The sequence below is a fragment of the Scyliorhinus torazame genome, chromosome 9 (assembly GCF_047496885.1).
Source record: "Scyliorhinus torazame isolate Kashiwa2021f chromosome 9, sScyTor2.1, whole genome shotgun sequence".
Lineage (NCBI taxonomy): Eukaryota > Metazoa > Chordata > Chondrichthyes > Carcharhiniformes > Scyliorhinidae > Scyliorhinus > Scyliorhinus torazame.
Window position 1 is genome coordinate 63,505,977 of NC_092715.1, and position 23,477 is coordinate 63,529,453.

A 23,477-nucleotide genomic window follows, 5' to 3' on the forward strand; every position below is an offset into this window, starting at 1 on the left:
ATGATGCTATGACTGTGAGAGAGAGTCAGGTACTGACCGCTTGCAAATAGGCAATAAACCTCACTTTCTTCACCAGACCGTAAGACAATCAAACTCAGGCCACAGTGATACAGCAAGGATTCCAAAAAACTAGTTACCAAACTAAATTAAACACGCTGCAAGTGAAGAAAACTATGTAAATTGGGGAACTCATAAAATTAAAATCACTTCAGGATCTGAACTCAATAAATTTCTAGACTCTTAAGGGGATCAAGGGAATAGATGGGGAAAGAGCAGCTGAGGTGAAAGATCAGCCATGATTATATTGAATGGTGCAGCAGGCTTGAGAAATGTTATGACCTACTCCTGCTCCTATTTCTTTTGTTCTTACGGGCAGGATTTTTAAGATGCTAGAGTTTCCCACCCGACCACCTGAAGAGTTGGATCACGGCAGCCCCTTTAGCCATTTGAAGACAGGATTTCTGCCCTCAGTCGGAAGGAGGTCCTGCCTCAGAGAGCAGTCAATCAATCTAATTGGCCTGCAGTTCTGTAGTCCCAGCAGTGGCCAGGACTGGGATTACAAGCAATTCCCAGATTCTCAGCCCTGGAGTCTGTGGTGATATGCATCACTGTAAATACACAAGGGGTGAATGTGAATACACTAAGACTAAGTAAACACTAGAGGGAGCACCAGAGACATCATACCATGCAGACATACAGCTAATGAACACATAGAATAGGACACGACCAATGGGCAGTCAAGACACCCAGAGGTGACACTACCACAAGGGGGCAACCCATATAAAAGGACAGGGCACACATGCTCTTTCTCTTTCCACAGACGACACTTAGTGAGAGACACAGGGGCAGATCAGAGCATCACACCCACCGCGTGGCTTAGAGCAGGCTAGTTAGTTAGATTGAGTTACTATAGCAAGATCAGCAGGAGAGTCGAACTCAAGTAGGAGAATTGTTAACTGTTCAATAAATGTATTAAACCTATCTTCAAGTCTGAACTTCCTTTGTCAGAGTATACATCAAGGAAGCAGCTTATGCTACATGAAGAAGCATAACACAACATGGTTCCAGGAGTGCCTGTTGAATCTCTATAGTTCAACTCAACAAATCCTTGACTACCAGTAACAGCACCCAGGCAAGATGTTCGAGATTCCGGTTCCACAGCAGCTCAGGTACCACGGCAATCTCAGTGCAAACTGGCGTGCATTCAGGCAGAGATTTACATGGTAGCGTCCAACCTAGATGGCGTGGCAGATGCAGAGAAAATAAAGCTTCTGCTCACCATTGCGGGTGCATTGCGGGTGCAAGGGCAGCAGAAATCTTCAAGACCTTCAAGTACTCCACAGGGCAAGAAAAGAGAGACTTCCAGACAGTCCTGGACAAGTTTGAATACTGCGAGGAAAACACAAGAGAGAATGGTAAAAGAGGTGCCAATACTAACCACGAGGCGAAGGGAGGCCTGCAAATGCAGAAAACGGCAGTTTTGATGGGCAGCCATCTTGGGAAAGGAGCCGCACATGCACAGTTCCTCAAAAGAAGTGTACTGGCAAAACAATGTTTTGCGCATGCGCGAGAAGCCGCGCATGCACAGTTGCTCAAAGAGCGCACAAAAAAGGAATGTTCAGACTTGGAGATAGGTTTAACACATTTATTGAATAGTTAACAATTCTTGTACTTGAGTTCGACTCTCCTGCTGATCTTGCTATAGTAACTCAATCTAACTAACTAGTCTACTCTATTCCATGCGGTGGGTGTGGTGCTCTGATCTGCCCCTGTGTCTCTCACTAACTGTTGTCTGTGGAAAGAGAGAGAGCATGTGTGCCCTGTCCTTTTATATGGGTTGCCCCCTTGTGGTAGTGTCACCTCTGGGTGTCTTGACTGCCCATTGGTCGTGTCCAATTCTATGTGTTCATTAGCTGTATTTCTGCATAGTATGATGTCTCTGGTGCTCCCTCTAGTGTTTACTTAGTCTTAGTGTATTCACATTAACCCCTTGTGTATTTACAGTGATGCATATCACCACAGAGTCCAGGACCAGGTGAATGCAGGCTTGTCTCACGGCAGAGAGGGGAGGCGAGGCCTGGGAGGGTGGATGGGAGGCGCAGGGGTGCAGGAGGTGAGGGTCTTGATGGAGAGGTCAGGCTAGGGTGAGAGGTCAAGCACCCACGGGGTGAATGTGGTGGGGAGGTAGGGCAGCCAATGTGGAAAGGAAGCATTCCTCTCCACCTTCCTGGCCAAGGCCTGTGTAGGGGAATTTGCTGACCTTCCCTCTGTCCCTGAACTCTACCTGCCAGCCTCAAAATTGAAGCAAAGGGCTGGCCGAAGCCTTGCCCACCTCATGTAAAATTGCATTCAGGTTGGGGGCTAGCATGAGGACGGCAGGAAGGCTGCTCAGGGAATTTATTAGCTTTCCTGTCTGCAAAACCGGTGGCGGCGGGGGACATTAAAATTCTGCCCTGCATTACAAATGCAGATCCATTTACGCCAATTCCAACATCTCAGTCAAAAATACTGAATTTCAGGAATCACAACATCATTGTACCTGACCGTCTGCAGACCCACATCCAAAAAGAACCTATTGGATTACCTGCAAAGTGTTTCCGCATCAAAGTATTTGGCATGTCTGTTGTCAATAATTATAATTTCATGATGTTTATCCAGAAATGATTCCACTGCAGACTCTGGTGTCCGTGCGATGTTGCACTTGTATCCAGCTTTATCACATGCCCACCAAAAGCCATCACTCTGGCTGTCCTCTTTAGCAAACACCAATAGAACCTACAAATATAAGTTATATCAGGTGAGATAAATGCACTTGGGGGGGGGGTGGGGGGGAGGGGGGGGGGGGGGGGGGGGCAATGGTCGAATCCACTGCTTCACATTTCTACTGAGTCCAAACTTTGAATCGATCTACAAAATGCAAATATAGTTATAATTAAGGAATTAAAAAAAAAGTATTAATGAAATATGCTGAAGATCAGTACAAACCCTGGAAGTTGTAGGCCGGAAATCTCTGACCCTTCACTGATCGCGGGATTGTCTGGTCCCACCAGCAGCGTATGCCTCCCGTGGGTATCCCGGCGATGTGGGATAGCTTCAATGGGAATGCCCATTGACAGCAGTGGAAGCAGAGAATCCTGCTGCAAGTGGACAGCACGCCAACTTCCACCGCCAAGAAACACGCAGCTGGGAGGCCGGAGAATCCCGCCCATTGTGTTGTATAAGCAACTTCTGTTTATTGATGTCGCAACACCAAGTGCTATTGTGACATGTGAATATGTGCCAAATTGTTTCTATAGCATCACAGATGTTATCAATCTAAATTGCATGTAATAGCAATTGAATTCAGGCTTCACTAAAGGATTCAATGCAGCATCTTTAATTGTTAACTCACCCATCATGCCACCTACGCTGATGTGTGTGCCAGAATCAGGCTGGCATCTGGAGCAAATTGTGATCCTATTATATAATTATTCATTGGTAGTACTAAATTTGAGTATTGCTGAAAGAAGACATATGTTGTCAAAGCTTTTCATTTTGTACTCATCAGGACAGTTCACAAGAATACCAAATTGTAAAGGAAACAACAATTTATACTGCATGAGGAGAGAGTTCTGATTGGTTAGCAAGTGGACTGATTGGTAGAGGTGTTGCCATGGGGATTGCACAAGTTAACGGATAAAGGACAGTTAACCGCTAAGCTTTGTTTAAATTCAAACCAGGCAGGCTGACTCTGATTGGGCAAGGCATTGTCCTGGGGAATAAACCAGGGAATGGCCGTCGGCTATTTTGTTTAGATGGAAAAGGTGTAATGTGTGTCCATGTTTTTTCTTTCTGGAAAAGAGCATGTGTAAGTGAGCTTGATGAGTGCAGGTCGAACAGCTTCAACAAAATGTTTCAGCACTATTATGTTATTAGGGTCCATGCAGTTTAACTTGACAAATCTGAACTCATGCCAGTGTTAGGAATTGGGGAAAATTAAGATTAAAAAATGAAATTAGGATAAAATAAAAAGGGCAATTGATAAGGGCAGCTGTCTGAAGGAGTGTTTTGATATGCGACTTAGCATACCAGTGAAAAAAAGCAAGAGTTTACCCAGATAACTAGGGAAGAATAATGGGATGTAGAAGAGGTGACTTCAAAGTGGAGAGATAAGGGAATTGGCACTTCTATGCTAAAATCCGAGTCTACAGAATGAGTAACATCAAAGGGAAAGAATGATATATCCATAGCACAATAACTGGAGAAAGGGGCACAGTACAGCAGCTACCATCACAGTCACACCCAGCTGCAAAAACAGTGTCCCCTGAAAACAAGTTATCAGTAAAACTGTGGCAGGCTAAAATCCAAAACTTGAACTGAGAAGATTATGCCTTCGCTGAAATTGAAGATACTTTCCCCAAATATGTATAAACAAGCTGTGTGTAGTAATTACCTGCTGGACTTAACTCATAGAGTTATATAATATTGGATGTTCTTTGGGAAAAGGGGCGTCTCAAGAGTTCAGGAAAAGTAGGTAGTTGGGAATCAAAGGGGTAACTTCATTTAATCCTGTGTGTGGATAGCCATTCGTGCAGTTAAGTATACTTCTGCTGTGTATTATAGTCCTTCTTGAGTATTTTCTTTTAAAGTCAATAAATATTTTTCAGTAATTGATCACAAAATGACTGGACTATTCCTCCCTGGTTTGCATATCTTTTCTTACAGTATTCCAAATTGGAAATATGCACGGCTAAGAACTGGTATTCCAGTTTACCCCTCTGGGTTTTCTTAACACTACATCAAAATTGCTGGGTAAAGCCTAGCAGGATTTCTTTCCAGATACCATTACTGAAAGCACAGTCTAGCTTGCAGATCAAATGAGTTTGTGTGCCAACTGCTTTCTGGATTTCCAAATGATTTTGGAATGTGGATGCTGCTTTAGAGTTCTTTGACCTTAAATCCTCTAAAAACACTTACCATTTATCACTGATGCCATTTTTTTTCCACTTGCAGGAAGAGGAGCAGCAATTTGCAGGTGCTGCCACAGCAACGCAGGCCATTTCGTTGGCTCAGTTGGCTGGACAGCCAGTGTGGATCGTAATGGTGCCCAACCTTGACGGAGGCAGTGGCGCTGTGGGTGGGCCCAATGGAGGAAGAGGAGCAGGAACAAGAACATCTGCAGCAGCCTCAACCACCAGGAGGAGAGAAAGCAAATCAGGAGGCTGCTGCTCATAGAAGGCCTGACCCAGCCTACTGGGCCTTTAGGCCAAAAGAATTTCCTGGATATTTCTGAGGCTAAGCGCATGAGAAGTCTGTTTTGCTCTGGGCAGGTTGATGCTAATCTTTGCAGTTTGCTGCAACAAGAGCTGCAGCCTCACAGGCCAATTGGCCATGTTTTACCAGTGGTTGTGAAAGGCACAACTGCCCGTAACAATTTCAGGTAGCAGTCCAGTTGATGGCAAGGCCAATAGTTAATTTAATCTTTATATCTGCATGGGGCCACAGAGGAATGTGAGTTCTTCTCTGGACTCTGCAAAAACAGCAACTTGGCAAACCGGTCTTATCTGGTGTGTTGAATGTAGGATTTATATATATTAGGCATGATTCTCCGGCCTCATTGCGCTCTCGCTCGAGCAAAACGAGGCCGGTGATTAGCCCTTAGTGTCCAAAATTGCCCTTAGTGTTGGGTGGGGTTACTGGGTTATGGGGATAGAGTGGAGGTGTTGACCTTGGGTAGGGTGCTTTTTCCAAGAGCCGGTGCAGACTCGATGGGCCAAATGGCCTCCTTCTGCACTGTAAATTCTATGATAATCCAACAGCCTCCGATGATTCATCGGCCTTCCCAGCAAGTGGTCACACCGGTACCAATTAATACTGCTTTTTAAAAAGGTGAACCTGGCGGAAGGTCATCTGTTGGGAGCGGAGGGGGTGAGTAGCCATCTTTTCTCACATGCAAAGAGCCCGGGATCACTTGGCCTGCCACCCCAGTGCTTGTCGGGGGGGGGTGGGCGGGTTCTGGGCTGGGTGGGGGGTGCGCCTCCAGAGAGGTGGGCCACCGCGGGATGGGGGGGGAGAGGTGCTGGGGAGGGTGGGGGGGGGGGGGGGGGGTGGGAGGGGAGGAGGGGCAACCACGCATGGCACCAGCATGACAACCTCTGGATCGTATGTACTCAAGCCCTTGTCCGTCTGCTCCATTGACCACCCATAATCCCCACCAATTGCCGAGACAGAAATATTGCTTTTTAAAAATAAATTTAGTGTACCCAATTATTTTTTTCCAATTAAGGGGCAATTTAGCGTGGCCAATCCACCTCTACTGCATATCTTTGGGTTGTGGGGGTGAAACTCACGCAGACACGGGGAGAATGTGCAAACTCCACACAGACAGTGACCCAGAGTCAGGATCGAACCTGGGTCCTCAGTGCTGTAGTCCCAGTACTAACCACTGCACCACCGTGCACCCTTTGAAGGCTATTGCTAATAGGCAATTGACAATCATGGTTAAGTGAGCACTTCACACAACCAAAGTGGATTCCTGTGGGTGGGCGGGGCATGTAGCATGTGGGAGTCATTGCCTGGCATGCCAATCACACCTTGATGTCTGACACTGTGCTTGAACACTGTGGGAGACAACACCACACACGCAGCAGCCAACATCCGAACATCCAGGGGATGGGACACAGCTCCTGGGACATGTCCATGGCTGGAGGGTGGGCGAGTGCTACGGGGCGGGGAAAGATACCTGGAGGGATGGACCAGGGTTTCGGCCCACAAAGCAGAATAAGAGGCATCATACTGGTTGTGCTCAAGGGTTTTTAATGTGTCACAGGTGCCGTACAATTCCCCACTCCGGATGGTGCTGCCCCACTCTCCCATCACCCCCTCAACCCCCCTCTCACCCACACCTAACCCCTTCCCATCTCTCCCCCCTCCCTTGGTGCCCTCAGTAATCCTCGATGTGCTTGGCCTTCCTAGCTCTACCACTGTGTCTAGGTGTTTCCCCAGGATGCACATCGAAGGTGGAGGCAACCAGCTGCTTACCTCGTCCCGTGGCCTTTGATGCCCCTGGCGGGTGTCCTCTGGGGACCCTGGGGCTGGAGGGCCCCCGCCCACATGTCGACGGCACATGCACATGCACTGCTCTCCCTCCAAGCTATCTCTCCAAGAAATCTCTATCCAGAGGAGAGCAATGTTTCCCTGAGTTTGCTAACTTTATTTATAATTATTTTTTGACCTGTGATGGGCTTTGCTTAGTTGGAGATGGAGAAGGTATCAGTTAGAAGTTGGATAGTTTCCTTTTATTGTTAAGAATTGTTTAACTGTTAATTGTAAGCTATTTTCAGTGATGATAATGTAGTTTAGTCCTGTGTTTTGTTTCTTTTTTAATTTTTGAGTACCCAAATAATTTTTTCCAATTAAGGGACAATTTTAGCGTGGCCAATCCACCTTCCCTGCACATCTTTTGGGTTGTGGGGGCAAAACCCATGCAGACACGGGGAGAAAGTGCAAACTCCACTTGGACAGTGACCCAGATCCGGGATCGAACCTGGGACCTCGGCGCCATGAGGTAGCAGTGCTAACCACTGCGCCACTGTGCTGCCCAGCTCAATCCTGTTTTAATATAACATATACCTATTGGTCAGTGGAATCACTCCTGGAGTGAAATCTCCTTTCCTCACAGTTTAAAAAATTTAAAAAAGTATTTGGGGATCTTGGGCGGGATTCTCCGCAATCGGCGCGATGTCCGCCGACCGGTGGCAAAAACGGCGTGAATCAGTCCGGCATCGCGCCGCCACAAAGGTGCGGAATTCTCCGCATCTTGGGGGGTCGGGCCCTCACCTTGAGGGGCTAGGCCCGCGCTGGACTGATTTCCGCCCCGCCAGCTGGCGGGAAAGGCCTTTGGTGCCCCGCCAGCTGGCGTGGAAATGACTTTGCCGTGCGGCGCATAGGCGGGAGCGTCAGCGGCCGCTCACGGCATCCCCGCGCATGCGCAGTGGAGGGGGTCTCTTCCGCCTCCGCCATAGTGAAGACCATGGCGAAGGCGGAAGGAAAAGAGTGCCCCCACGGCACAGGCCTGCTCGCGGATCAGTGGGCCTCAATCGCGGGCCAGGCCACCGTGGGGGCACCCTTCGGGGCCAGATCGGCCCGCCCCCCCCCCCCCCCAGGACCCCGGAGCCCGCCCGCGCCGCCTTGTCCTGCCGTTCGAAAGGTGGTTCAATCCACGCCGGCTGGCGTGGGTTGACAGCGGCGGGACTTCGGCCCATCGTGGACCGGAGAATCGCTGGGGGATTTCCGCCGACCGGCGCGGCGCGATTCCTGCCCCCGCCGAATCTCCGGTGGCAGAGAATTCGGGCCACGGCAGGGGCGGGATTCACGCCGGCCCCCGGCGATTCTCCGAGCCGGTGGGGGGTCGGAGAATCGCGCCCCGTCCTGTATCCTTACAAATGTTGGTGTCTGGGGCGAAATTCTCCCGAGACGGCGCGATGTCCGCCGACTGGCGCCCAAAACTGCGCCAATCAGACGGGCATCGCGCCGCCCCAAAGGTGCAGAATGCTCCACATCTTTGGGGGCCGAGCCCCAACATTGAGGGGCTAGGTCGGCGCCGGACGAATTTCCGCCCCGCCAGCTGGTGGAAACGGCCTTTGTTGCCCCGCCAGCTGGCGCGGAAATGACATCCCCGGGCGGCGCATGCGCGGGAGCGTCAGCAGCCGCTGACAGTTTCCCACGCATGCGCAGTGGAGGGAGTCTCTTCCGCCTCCGCCATGGTGGAGACCGTGGCGGAGGGTGAAGGGAAAGAGTGCCCCCACGGCACAGGCCCGCCCGCGGATCGGTGGGCCCTGATCGCGGGCCAGGCCACCGAGGGGGCACCCCCCGGGGTCAGATCGCCCCGCGCCCCCCCCCAGGACCCCAGAGCCCGCCCACGCCGCCTTGTCCCGCCGTTCAAAAGGTGGTTTAATCCACGCCGGCGGGACAGGCACTTTATCGGCGGGACTTCGGCCCATACGGGCCGGAAAATCCAGTGGGGGGGCCCGCCAACCGGCGCGGCGCGATTCCCGCCCCCGCCGAATATCCGGTACCGGAGACTTCGGCAACCAGCGGGGGAGGGATTCACGGCAGCCCACGGCGATTCTCCAACCCGGCGGGGGGTCGGAGAATGACGCCCCTGGTCCGGGATCTTAACCCTGGTCTCACTCTTCTCATGAATGGACCTTTTCCCCACCTTATTTTTCCTCAAGGGCTGGTTGGGCCACCTGCTATTGCAATGACTCAGAGTCGGCAGACTGGCCCCAGGAGCTCATTGTCTGTTTGCAGCCCACCTGGCAGGACTAGTGGCTAGCCAGCAGGCATTCTCTTCCAGCATGACCACTGCTTGGGAGGGAAAATCTACCCTTAAATCTGGTTAAAAGCATCCTCTAAAATTCAATGTGAATGAGGTTTTGACTCATGGAGAGTTAGTAATATTTACAAGGTATTTCCACTTGCACCAAGATAGATGTGTTCCCTGATTGTATGAACATTTTATAATATTAGTAATCTTATTATCATTGAGAAGATTAGTTACACAAACTAAACCTCGTTACTTTTGGAATCTTCTTCTTCTTCAGTTTTCTGCCCAAAGGCAGGACTGACCACAGCACAATGGCCTCCTTCAAGGCAAGGGCAAGAAGGCAGGTCCCGAATCCACCCGGCCAGAACAGGGACCAAACCCTGCGATGTTGGCACCAATCTGATCAACACTGTTAACAGCCAACTGAGGCAACCAGTCTCCCAAATGGGCTGCGTTGCTGTGGCAACACGTACTATTATATGCATGGTGTAACTTGGAGCTGCGGATGGTGATGGTAGGGAACCCAATCTTCCTTGCGTCACATGGTTGACCAGGAATCTCTCCCACTCCTACCACCTGACATTGGTGTATTTTGGAAGGGTTGATACTCAACCTGTTTGGCCATGTTGGGAACACACCTTCCCTGGCCATCAAGTCTTGGAGTGAGAATTGAAGCCAGGGCTTCTGGCACATAGGTAGGGATGCTACGCACTGCACCTCTATTGTATTAATTTATTTATCCTTAATTGTCCGAAGTTAATATCTAATCTGGAAAATATACTTTTGGATGATTTGATTAACTGAAGCTATGTCTACCATTGCTGTTAGATATAAAATATTCGATGCAGAATATTTTAAGAAGAGCAAAGGAGTACTTCCGGTGTCCTGGTCAACATTTATCCCTTAAGTAATACTACCAAAAGCAGATTAAGAAGTCATTCATGCTTGTTAGAGCTTGCCATGTTCAAAACAGTGGCAACTCTTCAAGAATAATTCATTTCCAATAAAAACCTTTGGGACGTTCTGAGAATATAGAACCATGGAAACACAAAATTGGAGTAGTAGCCCATTCGGCCCTTCGATCCTGCTCCACAATTCAATATGACCATGACTGATCCTCTATCTCAATGCCATACTCTCGCACCCTCTATCCCTTAGAGTCTGGAAATCTATCTGTTCCTTCTTAAATATATTCAGTGACATGACCTCCACAGCTTCTTTGGTAGAGAATTCCACAGGTTCACCACCCTCTGAGAGAAGAGGTTTCTCCTCATCAAAGTCCTAAATGACCTACCCTGTATCTTGAGTCTGTGACCCTTTGTTTTAGACCCCCTCCCAGCCAGAGGAAAAAACATCCCTGCACCTAGCCTGTCAGAATTTAGTTTCAATGAGATCCCCTCTCATTCTTCTAAACTTCAGTGACTATAGGCCCAGTTAACCCAGTCTCTCCTCATACGACAAACCTGCCACCTCAGGAATCAGTCTGGTGAACCTTCAGTCCAGTGAAGCTACACTCCCTCTATGGCAAGTATATCCTTTCTTCGGAAACCAAAACTGCACATAATACTCCGCTAGAATTTGGTTTGCATGACCAGATCATAACAAACCTGGCACCAATAAGGCAACATCCTATCCTTGAGTCACAACTTCAGCTGCAGAAACATCTATCTGTTCCCCTATGATAGAAGCCCCTATCACTATTGCTCTCTCACTCATTTTTCTCTCCCAGTGTGCAGCTGACTCACTCATTGTGTCATGGACTTGGCTCTTGCTGCATTCCTCTGAGGAACCATCTCCATCAGCAGTATCCAAACAGAGAATCTGTTAGAGAGGGAGATGGACCCAGGGGACTCCTGCACTAACTGCATCGTCTGGCGGTCAACCATTCCTGTCCTGCGCGTTCACTCTTTACCTGCGGTGTGACTGTACATGCTCTGAAAGTCACTCTTTCTTGAAAGATTCCATTTCCTCAAAAAAAAGATTTTTTGGAAATACTAGTGGTATGAATGTCATGACAGCTGAAATTAAACATGGAAATAAATTGCAGAAGTGTAAAAATCACATAGTGCCAGCGAGTTCCTTATGAACTGCTATGATTCGTCACATTTACAATATATAAAACAGTACAGTACAAGCTGCTGTAAATCACCACTTAAATATCTTACTTGCCAATGTGAGCTGAAAGATGTCACCTGCTTCGTTCTTCAGTGTTTATATAAGTAACTGGTCTGTAAACTCAGATGTTTAGATTATCTTTTTTCTGCGTTATTAGGCTACAATTTGTTGGGATGTTATTATAAATGTTTAACACTGACATGTCAAATTCCTCTCTGCACTATTTAATGGAGCTATAAATCTGTTTAAGATAAATGAGTTAACAGCTCTATTAAAATAGCAGGGGGAGAAATGTAGTGCTTGTGCATGCCACTTGCGTTATTGATCATTTCCAGGCTGCTGTGCTTGGTGGCATTCTGAATGACTACTGTATCTGTCAGTGATTAACAAGGCTTTTATTGAACTCGGCAAATGTGTCGCCGCATGAACAGTCCCATGGTCTGAAATAAAATATCTGCAGGAGAGTCTCGTTGCCCATCTGGTGTTGACAGTGACTCCTAGGCTGTGCAATTTTCCAATATCCCTGGCCCAGAAATTGGCTAGTGGATTTAGGTGCAACCTAACCATTTAAAACAGCCGGAACCTCATTTCTGGAACAGTGGGTGAGTTTTTAAACACACACAAATACTCACCTGCCCAGCATTCAAAATTGGGGCCATGCTCGAGCTAAACAATTCTGTCTCTATTACCATTGTTGCCTATCAACCCATTTTATGCTAAGGGCTCCCCAAATGGATGGGCTGGGGTCAGGTTAGAGGTTATAATTCAAAGAATCTCTTGCAGGACCCCCAACTTGTTCACCCCCAACTTCTACAGAGTTCAGTGTCATAATATCCACTCATGTATATAATGAGATGCAGACAGGCAGTGATTGACACACAGGATGACCAGTAAGCACACAGCACAGTGCAGCCAATCACCAGACAGGACACTACCACTATAAAGCCAGAGGGCACTAGGTTTCCCGCTCTCTCTGGACCCAGCCACTGAGACAGTCAGAGTCCACGAGCTAGCAAGTGCAAACACCATGCGGTAGCTAGTAAGTCTGGTCAGGCTACTACAAGGTCTCCAGTCAGTTCAGTATAGTGTCGACCCACAGCTGAATATGTATATCAGTTCTATCGTTGAATAAAACAGTGTTGGATCTTCTCCAGTGTTAGACATCTGTTTCTATCTTCCCTGCATCGAGTGCAGTCCACATCGAACCTACCTGCCTAACACATCATGGTACCAGAGTGATACTGATCTTGACGGACCTACCTCGAGTGAATCAGCATTGACCAGCAAGCAGCCATCCGGTGAAATGGAAAACATCCAGCCTCCTCCGCAGCTCCGCATCTCCGGCAACCTCGGCGCCAATTGGAAAATCTTCAAGCAAAAGTTCCTCTTGTACATCGAGGCCACCGACCTCGAAGCAGCATTGGATGCCAGGAAGATCGAGCTATTTCACTCCACCGAGGGGGACCACGCCATCCACATCTACAACTCCCTTACTTTCGCAGATGGCGAAGACAAACCAAAATTCAAAACATTCCTGCTGAGGTTTGACAGCCCCTGCGACATTGAGGTGAATGAGAGCTTTGAATGGTACGTTTTCCAGCAGCGGCTTCAGGGTAAGGATGAACCTTTTCAGTCCTTCGTGACCCATCTCCGCATCCTAGCGCAGTCATGTAACTATGACTCGACGGCTGATTCCATGATCCGGGATCAGATCGTTTTCGGGGTCCACTCCGACTCCCTTTGGCAGCAGCTCCTGAAAGTCAAATAGTTGACCCTCCCTGTCGCTATTGAGACGTGCGTTGTCCATGAGAATGCTAAGAACCGTTACTCCCACATCAGGGCGGCAGAAACTGCAAAGCTGACCTCCCACAAGGCGGAATGGGTGCAGGCCATTGCACAAATGCAAGGCCTGAGCATCGAGGAGAGTGGCCATTTCGCACGCTTTTCCCGGGTCCCTGCGCATGCGCGCCACGACCGAGTGGACGACTAGCCCGACAACCCGACTGCGCAGGTGCGTACGTCAACCGACTGCACTGAGCATGCGCGATGGCGCGCAGAACGCGCTGACGTTGGTGTCATGACGTGTCCGAATTGTGGCTCCGCCATTTAAAGCAGCAATGTCCGGCAAAAGGACGCCGGTGTCTACAGTGTAGCAAGCTTGGCCACTACCCAGCCCTTTGCAGATCTGCTCCACAGCTCAGCAGCCAGCGATCCCAGCTGCGGCACAGAAGTGTCCACTCAATACAACAAGGCATGCCAGATTCTGATACCGACAGCCCAACAGACCCTGATGCTGAGTGCCTCAAGTCCCCATACTGGGTGGGCATCATAACTACACATGCGCTGCCTTCCACCACAACGGCGAAACGCCTCTTGATCCTCAGTGTGGATCCCGACGACGGGCGGTGTGCTGTCCTCACAGTTAACAAGGCTCGCATCCGATTTAAACTGGATACCGGCACATCAGCGAACCTCATCTCAAAATTCGACCTCGACACCATCAGCGCCAGACCAAGCATTCTTCGACCGGCCTGCCAGCTCCTTGACTACAATGGCAATGCCATAGCTGCCAGTGGCTCCTGTCAACTAGGGGTGTCCAACAAGGTGATCAAGGCAACAATGCGGTTTGAAATCGTCGGGCCTGACAGAGTGTCCCTGCTCGGTGCTCGAGCCTGCAAGCTCCTGAACCTGGTTCAGCGAGTCCACACCATGTCATCATCACCGGCGATGGCCTCGCCTGATGGAAACTTGCAAGCCGACATAGATGTCATTATCACGCAGTACCACAGCGTATTCGATGGAATTGGCACGCTCCCATACCGATATAAAATCCTGCTCAAGCCGAACGCCACCCCTGTAATTCATGCACCACGCCGGGTGCCGGCACCCCTCCAGGATCGTCTGAAGAAGCAATTACAGGACCTCCAAGACCAGGGCATCATATCGAAGGTCACAGAGCCAACAGACTGGGTCAGCTCCATGGTCTGCGTAAAGAAGTCGTCAGGGGAGTTTTGCATTTGCATTGACCCTAAGGATCTAAACTGCAACATCATGCGGGAGCATGACCCGATACCAAAACGTGAAGAGATGACCAGTGAGATAGCTCATGCCAAATTCTTTACTAAGCTGGACGCCTCCAAGGGTTTTTGGCAAATACAGCTGGACGTGTCCAGTCGCAAGCTGTGCACGTTCAACACCCCGTTCGGTCGCTACTGCTACAACCGGATGCCTTTTGGGAACATATCTGCCTCCAAAGTATTTCACCGCATCATGGAGAAGATGATGGAGGGCATCGAGGGGGTGCGAGTATACGTTGACGACATAATTATCTGGTCCACAACGCCCCAGGAACACATGCTCGCCTCAAGAAGGTATTCCAGAGAATTCATGAACATGGTCTCCAGCTCAACAGGGCCAAGTGCTCATTTGGTCAATTGGATATTAAGTTCCTGGGTGACCACATCTCGCAGCAGGGCGTGCGGCCAGATGCCGACAAGGTCTCAACGATCAACGCCATGAAGACCCCGGAGGTCAAGAAGGCAGTCCTCCGCTTCCTCGGGATGGTCAACTTCCTCAGGAAATTCATTCCCAATATGGCATCCCACACCACAGCCCTCCGCCATCTCGTCAAGAAGTTGACGGAATTCCAGTGGCTGCCCACGCATGAAGAGGAATGGCGTGAGCTGAAAGCAAAGCTCACCACAGCCCCGGTTCTAGCGTTCTTCGACGCAACCAAGGAAACCAAGATATCGACTGATGCAAGCCAGGACGGCATTGGGGCGGTGCTCCTTCAGCGAGATGACTCCTCGTCCTGGGCTCCAGTGGCGTATGCCTCCAGGACCATGACGCCCACTGAGCAACGGTACGCTCAGATTGAGAAGGAGTGTCTGGGCCTCCTGGCAGGGAAAGTCAAGTTTCACGACTACGTTTACGGCCTGCCAAAATTCACGGTAGAAACAGACCACAGGCCTCTAGTCCATATAATCCAGAAGGATTTAAATGACATAACACCTCGGTTACAGCGAATTCTTCTTAAGCTACGCCACTACGACTTCGAACTTGTCTACACGCCAGACAAAGAGCTGATCTTTGCAGATGCCCTCTCCAGGTCCATTACCACACCGTGTGAACAAAGTGACTTCATCTGCCACATAGAAGCGCAAGTGCAGTTGTGTGCCACCAACCTTCCGGCCTCTGACGAACGGGTGGTCCAAATTCGTGAGGAGACGGCCAAGGATCCTCTGCTGCAGCGTGTGATGCAGCACCTTACCAATGGCTGGCAGAAGGGACAATGTCCCCAGTTCTATAACGTAAAAGACGACCTGGCGGCGGTGGAGGGAATCCTTCTGAAACTCGACAGGATCATAATTCCTCAGAGCATGCGGGCTATGGTGCTCGGCCAACTCCATGAGGGTCACCTGGGGGTCGATTTCTGACGCAGAGTTCGGGAGGCGGTCAATTGGCCGGGTATCAGCCAGGACATTGCCGACACAGTCCTCAACTGCCCTACCTGTCAGAAGTTTCAACCAGCTCAATCCAAGGAAACGCTGCAACAGCACGAGATCGTGACCTCTCCGTGGTCCAAAGTAGATGTAGACCTTTTCCACGCCAAGGGGCGTGACTACGTACTCCTGGTTGACTACTTCTCCAGTTACCCAGAAGGGGTGAAACTGTCCGACCTCACATCGAAGGCGGTAATCAAAGTCTGCAAAGAAACGTTCGCCAGGCATGGGATTCTGCTCACGGTAATGAGCGACAACGGTCCTTGCTTTTACAGCCAGGAATAGTCTGATTTTGCACAGTCCTACAACTTCCGTCACGTAACCTCCAGTCCTCACGACCCGCAGTCAAACGGGAAGGCCGAGAAAGGGGTCCATATTGTAAAGCGGTTGCTGTGCAAAGCTGCAGACTCAGACTCCGACTTCAACCTGGTGATGTTGGCATACAGGGCAACCCCACTGTCCACTGGGTTGTCTCCAGCACCGATACTCATGAATCGCACTCTGAGGACCACAGTTCCAGCCATCCATGTTCCAGACCTTGACCACCTCACGGTCTCACAGAAAATGCAGCAGTCACGGGCCCAACAGAAGGCCACATACGATGCTCATGTCAAGGATCTACCCGAGTTGGCCCCAACTGATCATGTTCATGTCCAGTTGTCTGAGGGTGGCTGGTCAGCCACAGCTGTTGTGATCAAACAAGTGGCCCCAAGATCGTTAGAACAGAGTGCATCTGAGTTTAGGTGAGTGACTGAGTGCTGATTGGGACAGAGTGCACCTGAGTTTGGATGAGTGACTGAGTGCTGATTGGAACAGAGTGCATCTGAGTTTAGGTGAGTGACTGAGTGCTGATTGGAACAGAGTGCATCTGAGTTTAGGTGAGTGACTGAGTGCTGATTGGAACAGAGTGCATCTGAGTTTAGGTGAGTGACTGAGTTTGGGTGAGTGGCGAGAGAGGGCTGTGTTTTTGTTGGTGTTCGGGTTTATCCTGGAGGTTCTATACATTTTTAAAAAAAATTATTTAAATTAATTAACTAGTTGAAAATGGCTGGATAGGTGATGTGCTGTTGCTGTATGATGATGGAACTGGTGGATCCCATTGAGACCGTCAGTGACCACATCTGCAGCAAGTGTTGGCTGCTCGAGGAACTTCGGCTCAGAATTGATGAGCTGGAGACCGAGCTGCACACACTGCGGCACATCAGGGAGGGGGAAAATTACCTGGACGCTTTGTTTCAGGAGGCAGTCACACCCGGTAGAATAAGTACTGTTAATTCGGTCAGTGGTCAGGGACAGAGTGGTGTGACTGCAAAGGAGGCAGGTAGGGGGATCCTGAGTTTAGGAGTTGAGGAGCCTCAGCCCTTGACCTTGTCCAACAGGTATGAGGTACTTGCTCCCTGTGTGGATGAGGAAGAGAACTTAGGGAGGATGCGTTGACTGACCACTGCACCGTGGTACAGGAAGCCATTCAAGAGGGGGGAGCAAAAAGGCAAGTGGTAGTTGTAGGGGATTCTATAATTAGGGGGATTGATGGCATCCTTTGTAAGCCAGATCGTGAGTCCCGCATGGTATGTTGCCTGCCCGGTGCCAGGGTGAGGGACATCTCTGATCGGCTTGAAAGGATTTTGGAGAGGGAGGGGGAGGATCCAGTTGTTGTGGTCCACGTTGGGACTAACAACATAGGTACTAGGAAAAAGGACCTGTTTGGGGATTATCAAACACTAGGGACTAAATTAAAGAACAGGTCCTCCAGGGTTATAATCTCTGGATTATTACCCGAGCCACGTGCCAATTGGCATAGGGTTGAGAAAATTAGGGAAGTTAACACGTGGCTAAAGGAGTGGTGCGGGAAAGAAGGATTCCATTTCATGGGGCATTGGCATCAGTACTGGGGCAGGAGGGACCTGTACCGTTGGGACGGTCTTCACCTGAACCATTCTGGGACCAGTGTTCTAGCGAATAGGATAAATAGGTTGGTCACAAGGACTTTAAACTAGCAAGTTGGGGGGAAGCGAAGGGTAAAGCTATGGACAGTATGATGGTTAATGGAGAGCAAGGCAACAGGTTACGTGACAGGTTATTATGTAGAGATATGGGTTCAAAGACAAGGAAAATTAGGAGAAAGGGTGAGAGGAAAAATAATTTGTGAAAAGTTACTGATCAAGGTGTTAGGATTCATAACAAAGACATAAAAAACAGCATAAGTGTACTTTACCTGAATGCTCATAGTATACGGAATAAGGTGAATGAGTTGATGGCGCAAATCATCGTGAATGACTATGATTTAGTGGCCATTACTGAAACATGGTTAAAAGATGGTCACGACTGGGAGTTAAATATCCAAGGGTATCAGACTATACGAAAGGATAGAATGGACGCTAAGGGCGGTGGTGTAGCTTTGTTGTTTAAGGATGGCATCCGGGCAATAGTAAGGGATGATATTGGTGCTATGGAGGACAAGGTTGAATCAATTTGGGTGGAAATCAGGAATAGTAAGGCAAAAAGGTCACTGATAGGAGTAGTCTATAGGCCACCAAATAGTAACAGGATGGTAGGGCAGGCAATAAGCAAAGAAATAACGGATGCATGTAGAAATGGTACAGCGGTTATCATGGGAGATTTTAATCTGCATGTCGATTGGTTTAACCAGGTTGGTAAAGGCAGCCTTGAGGAGGAGTTTATAGAATGTGTCCGGGATAGTTTCCTGGAACAGTATGTAATGGAACCTACAAGGGAACAAGCGGTCCTAGATCTGGTCCTGTGTAACGAGGCAGGATTGATTAATGATCTCATAGTTCGGGATCCTCTTGGAAGGAGCGACCACAATATGGTGGAATTTAAAATACAGTTGGAGGATGACAAGGTAAAATCAAACACTAGTGTTTTGTGCTTAAACAAAGGCGATTACAATGGGATGAAAGAAGAACTAGCTAAGGTAGACTGGGAGCAAAGACTTCATGGTGAAGCAGCTGAGGAACAGTGGAGAACCTTCCGAGCGATCTTTCGCAATGTTCAGGAAAGGTTCATACCAACAAAAAAGAAAGACGGTAGTAAGGGGAAAAATCGACCGTGGATATCTAAGGAGGTGAGGGAGAGTATCAAATTGAAGGAAAAAACATACAAAGTGGCAAAAATTAGTGGGAGATTAGAGGACTGGGAAGTCTTTAGGGGACAACAGAAAGCTGCTAAAAAAGCTACAAAGAAGAGTAAGGTAGACTATGAAAGTAAACTTGCTCAGAACATAAAAGCAGATAGTAAAAGCTTCTACAAATATATAAGACAAAAAAGAGTGGCTAAGGTAAATATTGGTCCTTTGGAAGATGAGAAGGGAGATTTATTAATAGGAGACAGGGAAATGGCCGAGGAGCTGAACAGGTTTTTTGGGTCAGTCTTCACAGTGGAAGACACAAATAACATGCCAGTGGCTGATGGAAATAAAGATATGATAGGTGAGGACCATGAGATGATTGTAATCACTAAGGAGGCAGTATTGGGCAAGCTAATGGGGCTAAAGGTAGACAAGTCTCCTGGCCCTGATGGGATGCATCCCAGAGTGTTAAAAGAGATGGCTAGGGAAATTGTAAACGCACTAGTGATAATTTATCAAAATTCACTAGACTCTGGGGTGGTCCCAGAGGATTGGAAAGTAGCAAACGTGACACCACTGTATAAAAAAGGAGGTCGGCAGAAAGCGGGTAATTATAGGCCGGTAAGCTTAACTTTGGTTGTAGGGAAAATGCTGGAATCTATCATTAAGGAGGAAATAGCGGGGCACCTGGAGGGAAATTGTCCCATTGGGCAGATGCAGCATGGGTTTATAAAGGGTAGGTCCTGTCTGACTAATTTGGTAGAATTTTTTGAGGACCTTACCAGTGCAGTAGATAACAGGGAGCCAATGGATGTGGTATATCTGGATTTCCAGAAAGCTTTTGACAAGGTGCCACACAAAAGTTTGCTGCATAAACTAAAGATGCATGGCATTGAGGGTAAAGTGGTAGCATGGGTAGAGGATTGGTTAACTAACAGAAAGCAGAGAGTGGGGATACATGGGTGTTTCTCTGGTTGGCAACCTGTAACTAGTGGGGTCCCTCAAGGATCAGTGTTGGGCCCACAGTTGTTCACAATTTACATAGATGATTTGGAGTTGGGGACCAAGTGCAATGTGGCAAAGTTTGCAGACGACACTAAGATGAGTGGTAAAGCAAAAAGTGCAGAGGATACCGGAAGTCTGCAGAAGGGTTTGGATAGGTTAGGTGAATGGGCTAGGGTTTGGCAGATGGAATTCAATGTTGCCAAGTGTGAGGCTATCCATTTTGGGAGGAATAACAGCAGAATGGATTATTATTTAAACGGTAAGATGTTAAAACATGCTGCTGTGCAGAGGGACCTGGGTGTGCTGGTGCACGAGTCGCAAAAAGTTGGTGTGCAGGTGCAACAGGTGATTAAGAAGGCTAATCGAGTTTTGTCTTTCATTGCTAGAGGGATGGAGTTCAAGACTAGGGAGGTTATGCTGCAATTGTATAAGGTGTTGGTGAGGCCACATCTGGAGTATTGTGTTCAGTTTTGGTCTCCTTACCTGAGAAAGGACATATTGGCACTGGAGGGAGTGCAGAGGAGATTCACTCGGTTGATCCCAGAGTTGAGGGGATTAGATTATGACTAGAGGTTGAGTAGACTGGGACTGTACTTATTGGAGTTTAGAAGGTTGCGGGGGGATCTTATTGAAACATATAAAATTATGAAGGGAATAGATAGGATAGATGCGGGCAGGTTGTTTCCACTGGTCGGGGAAAGCAGAACTAGGGGGCATAGCCTCAAAATAAGGGGAAGTAGATTTAGGACCGAGTTTAGGAGGAACTTCTTCACCCAAAGGGTTGTGAATCTCTGGAATTCCTTGCCCAGTGAAGCAGTTGAGGCGCCTTCTTTAAACATTTTAAAGAAAAAGATAGATACCTTTCTAAAGAATAAAGTGATTCGGGGATATGATGTACGGGCCGGAGAGTGGAGCTGAGTCCACAAAGATCAGCCATGATCTCATTGAATGGCGGAGCAGACTCGAGGGGCCAGATGGCCTACTCCTGTTCCTAGTTCTTATGTTCTTATGTTCCTTGTCCGCATGGCTGATGGCTCCCTGCTATGGCGCAACAGACGGGCACTGCGAAGAGTTCCACGCCCGCTACCTGACCAAAGTGCCCCGCTGCCTACGATGCTTCCTGCCACGAGGCCACCGATCTACCAGCAATCCTGCCGGTTTATGCGACCACCGCGATGGCAGCGATCTCGCCTATCCACGTGCAGGCGGCTCCTAATCCACCTCTGCGGCGATCAACAAGAATTCGTCGCCCACTACAAAGACTGAATCTGTAGACTGAACTTTTGTACATTTTGTGACTTCATCGATTTAACCTCTGTAAATATTGTTTTGTTTGCCATGTATCTGCACTGTCGACACCTTCCTATGGATTCCTGTTTAAACATGATAATGAAGCTGTTTCCTTTAAGTAATTCTATTTAAAAAATAATCAGCCATGTTCCCAGGCCTTAGGAAATGAGATGGGCTGAATCCATGAGGTAAGCACATTTTACAGAACTGATTGTGGGTCAGGAAGAGCAGGAGAGTTTATTCCAGGCCCATAAGGCTAATAACCTTTCCCCAAATCTGTGACCTACCTGCTTCTTCCCCCTAGACCATCACCAGAACCCCACAACTGCCAATGGGCTCCTCCAGGCTAACACTGGATTTTCTTCCCCCACTTCGCCCCCATCTCTGCACTTCAACCACCATTGGACCATTGGCCTCCATCTGCCCTTCTCCCTGACCACCACTTGCTCTCCCCAACCAATATTGGGATGCCCCCACTCCATTCTTAAGTGTTTTCCAACCTCACCACAACTGCCCTGCAGAAAACGTGTATCTGGGCAAAAATCCAGGCCTAAATCTACACATGTTGCAATAGCCATTATAATAATCAGAAAGCCCAGTAGATGAATCCTGGGGGCGATGTGGGGAAGGAAATCCAATGGTATCTGGAGGGGCCCATTGGTAGTTGACTAGATAGTTAACTAAATAACTGTTTTCATGAATGGTGCTGTGGGAAAAGGCAACTACAGTGGGAAAATAGAGATGCCCACACTAGCTACAATAGTACAACAAAAGTAATAGAGAAATAGCTTGTTGAAACCACAAAAAGCTCAATGACCATAAGGCATAGGAGCAGAGGTCCGCCCATCGAGTCCACTCCGCCATTCAATGAGGTTAGGCTGATCTGATCTGATAATCCTCAATTCCACTTTACTGCCTTATCCCCATAACCCTAGATTCCCTTACTGATCAAAAATCTGTCTGTCTCAGCCTTGAACATACTTAACGACCCAGCCTCTACAGCTCTCTGCAATGAAGGATTCTACAGTATTTACTATCCTCTGAGTGACAAAATTCCTCCACATCGCAGTTTTAAATGGGCGACCCCTTACTCTGAGATCATGCTCTCTCATTCTAGACTCTCCCACAAGGGGGAACAGCCTCTCAGCAGCTACCCCGTCAAAGCCCCCTGAGAATCCTGGGCGAAATTCTCCGTTATCGGCGGAAACTCCGCCGATCGGCGCAAAAAACGGCGCAAATCCCACTTGCGTCACGTCATAAAAATGGGCCGATAGTCTGCGGCCCGAAATGGGCTAGCAGCGACGTAACGGGATCCGCGCTTGCGCAGTGGTTCACGGCGTGCAGCGTCATACGCGCTGCACGGCGTGACGGCTCATAAGGCCGCGCAGCTCCCCCCCACCCGACCGGAACACCCGACCGCAACACCCGACTTGATGGCTGGCTGTCGCTCAGCCCCGAGGTTCGAGTCACGCGATGTGGAGGCGCTCCTGGACGCGGTGGAGCAGAGGAGGGATGCCCTGTATCCCGGGCACGGCCGCAGAGTTGCCCCACGCCACAGCCGGCGTCTGTGGAGGGAGGTGGCAGAGGCCGTCACCGCTGTGGCCCTAACACCACGGACAGGCACCCAGTGCCACAAGAAGGTGAGCGACCTCGTCAGAGCAGGCAGGGTGAGCCTCCCCCATATCCCCCATATCCCCCCTCCCCATATCCCCCATATCCCCCCTCCCCCATATCCCCCATATCCCCCCTCCCCCATATCCCCCCTCCCCCATATCCCCCATATCCCCCTCCCCCATATCCCCCCTCCCCCATATCCCCCCTCCCCCATAGCCCCCATATCCCCCCTCCCCCATATCCCCCCTCCCCCATATCCCCCCCTCCCCATATCCCCCCTCCCCCATATCCCCCATATCCCCCCTCCCCCAAATCCCCCCTCCCCATATCCCCCATATCCCCCCTCCCCCATATCCCCCCTCCCCCATATCCCCCATATACCCCCTCCCCCATATCCCCCCTCCCCCATATCCCCCATATCCCCCCTCCCCCATATCCCCCATATCCCCCTCCCCCTCCCCCATATCCCCCCTCCCCATATCCCCCCTCCCCCATATCCCCCTCCCCATATCCCCCTCCCCATATCCCCCTCCCCCATATCCCCCCTCCCCCATAT

The 23,477-nt window shown here is 49.3% G+C and overlaps 1 protein-coding gene across 3 annotated transcripts in view; it reads right to left on the reverse strand.

Moving 5' to 3' along the window:
* Nucleotides 1–23,477, reverse strand: part of pde8b (phosphodiesterase 8B) — a 642,529-nt gene that overhangs the window by 164,440 nt on the left and 454,612 nt on the right. For all 3 annotated transcript variants that reach the window (XM_072516021.1, XM_072516020.1, XM_072516019.1), the window contains exon 3: nucleotides 2,585–2,775. In XM_072516021.1, the coding sequence (XP_072372122.1) occupies nucleotides 2,585–2,775 (191 nt within the window). The remainder of the gene's footprint in view (nucleotides 1–2,584; nucleotides 2,776–23,477) is intronic.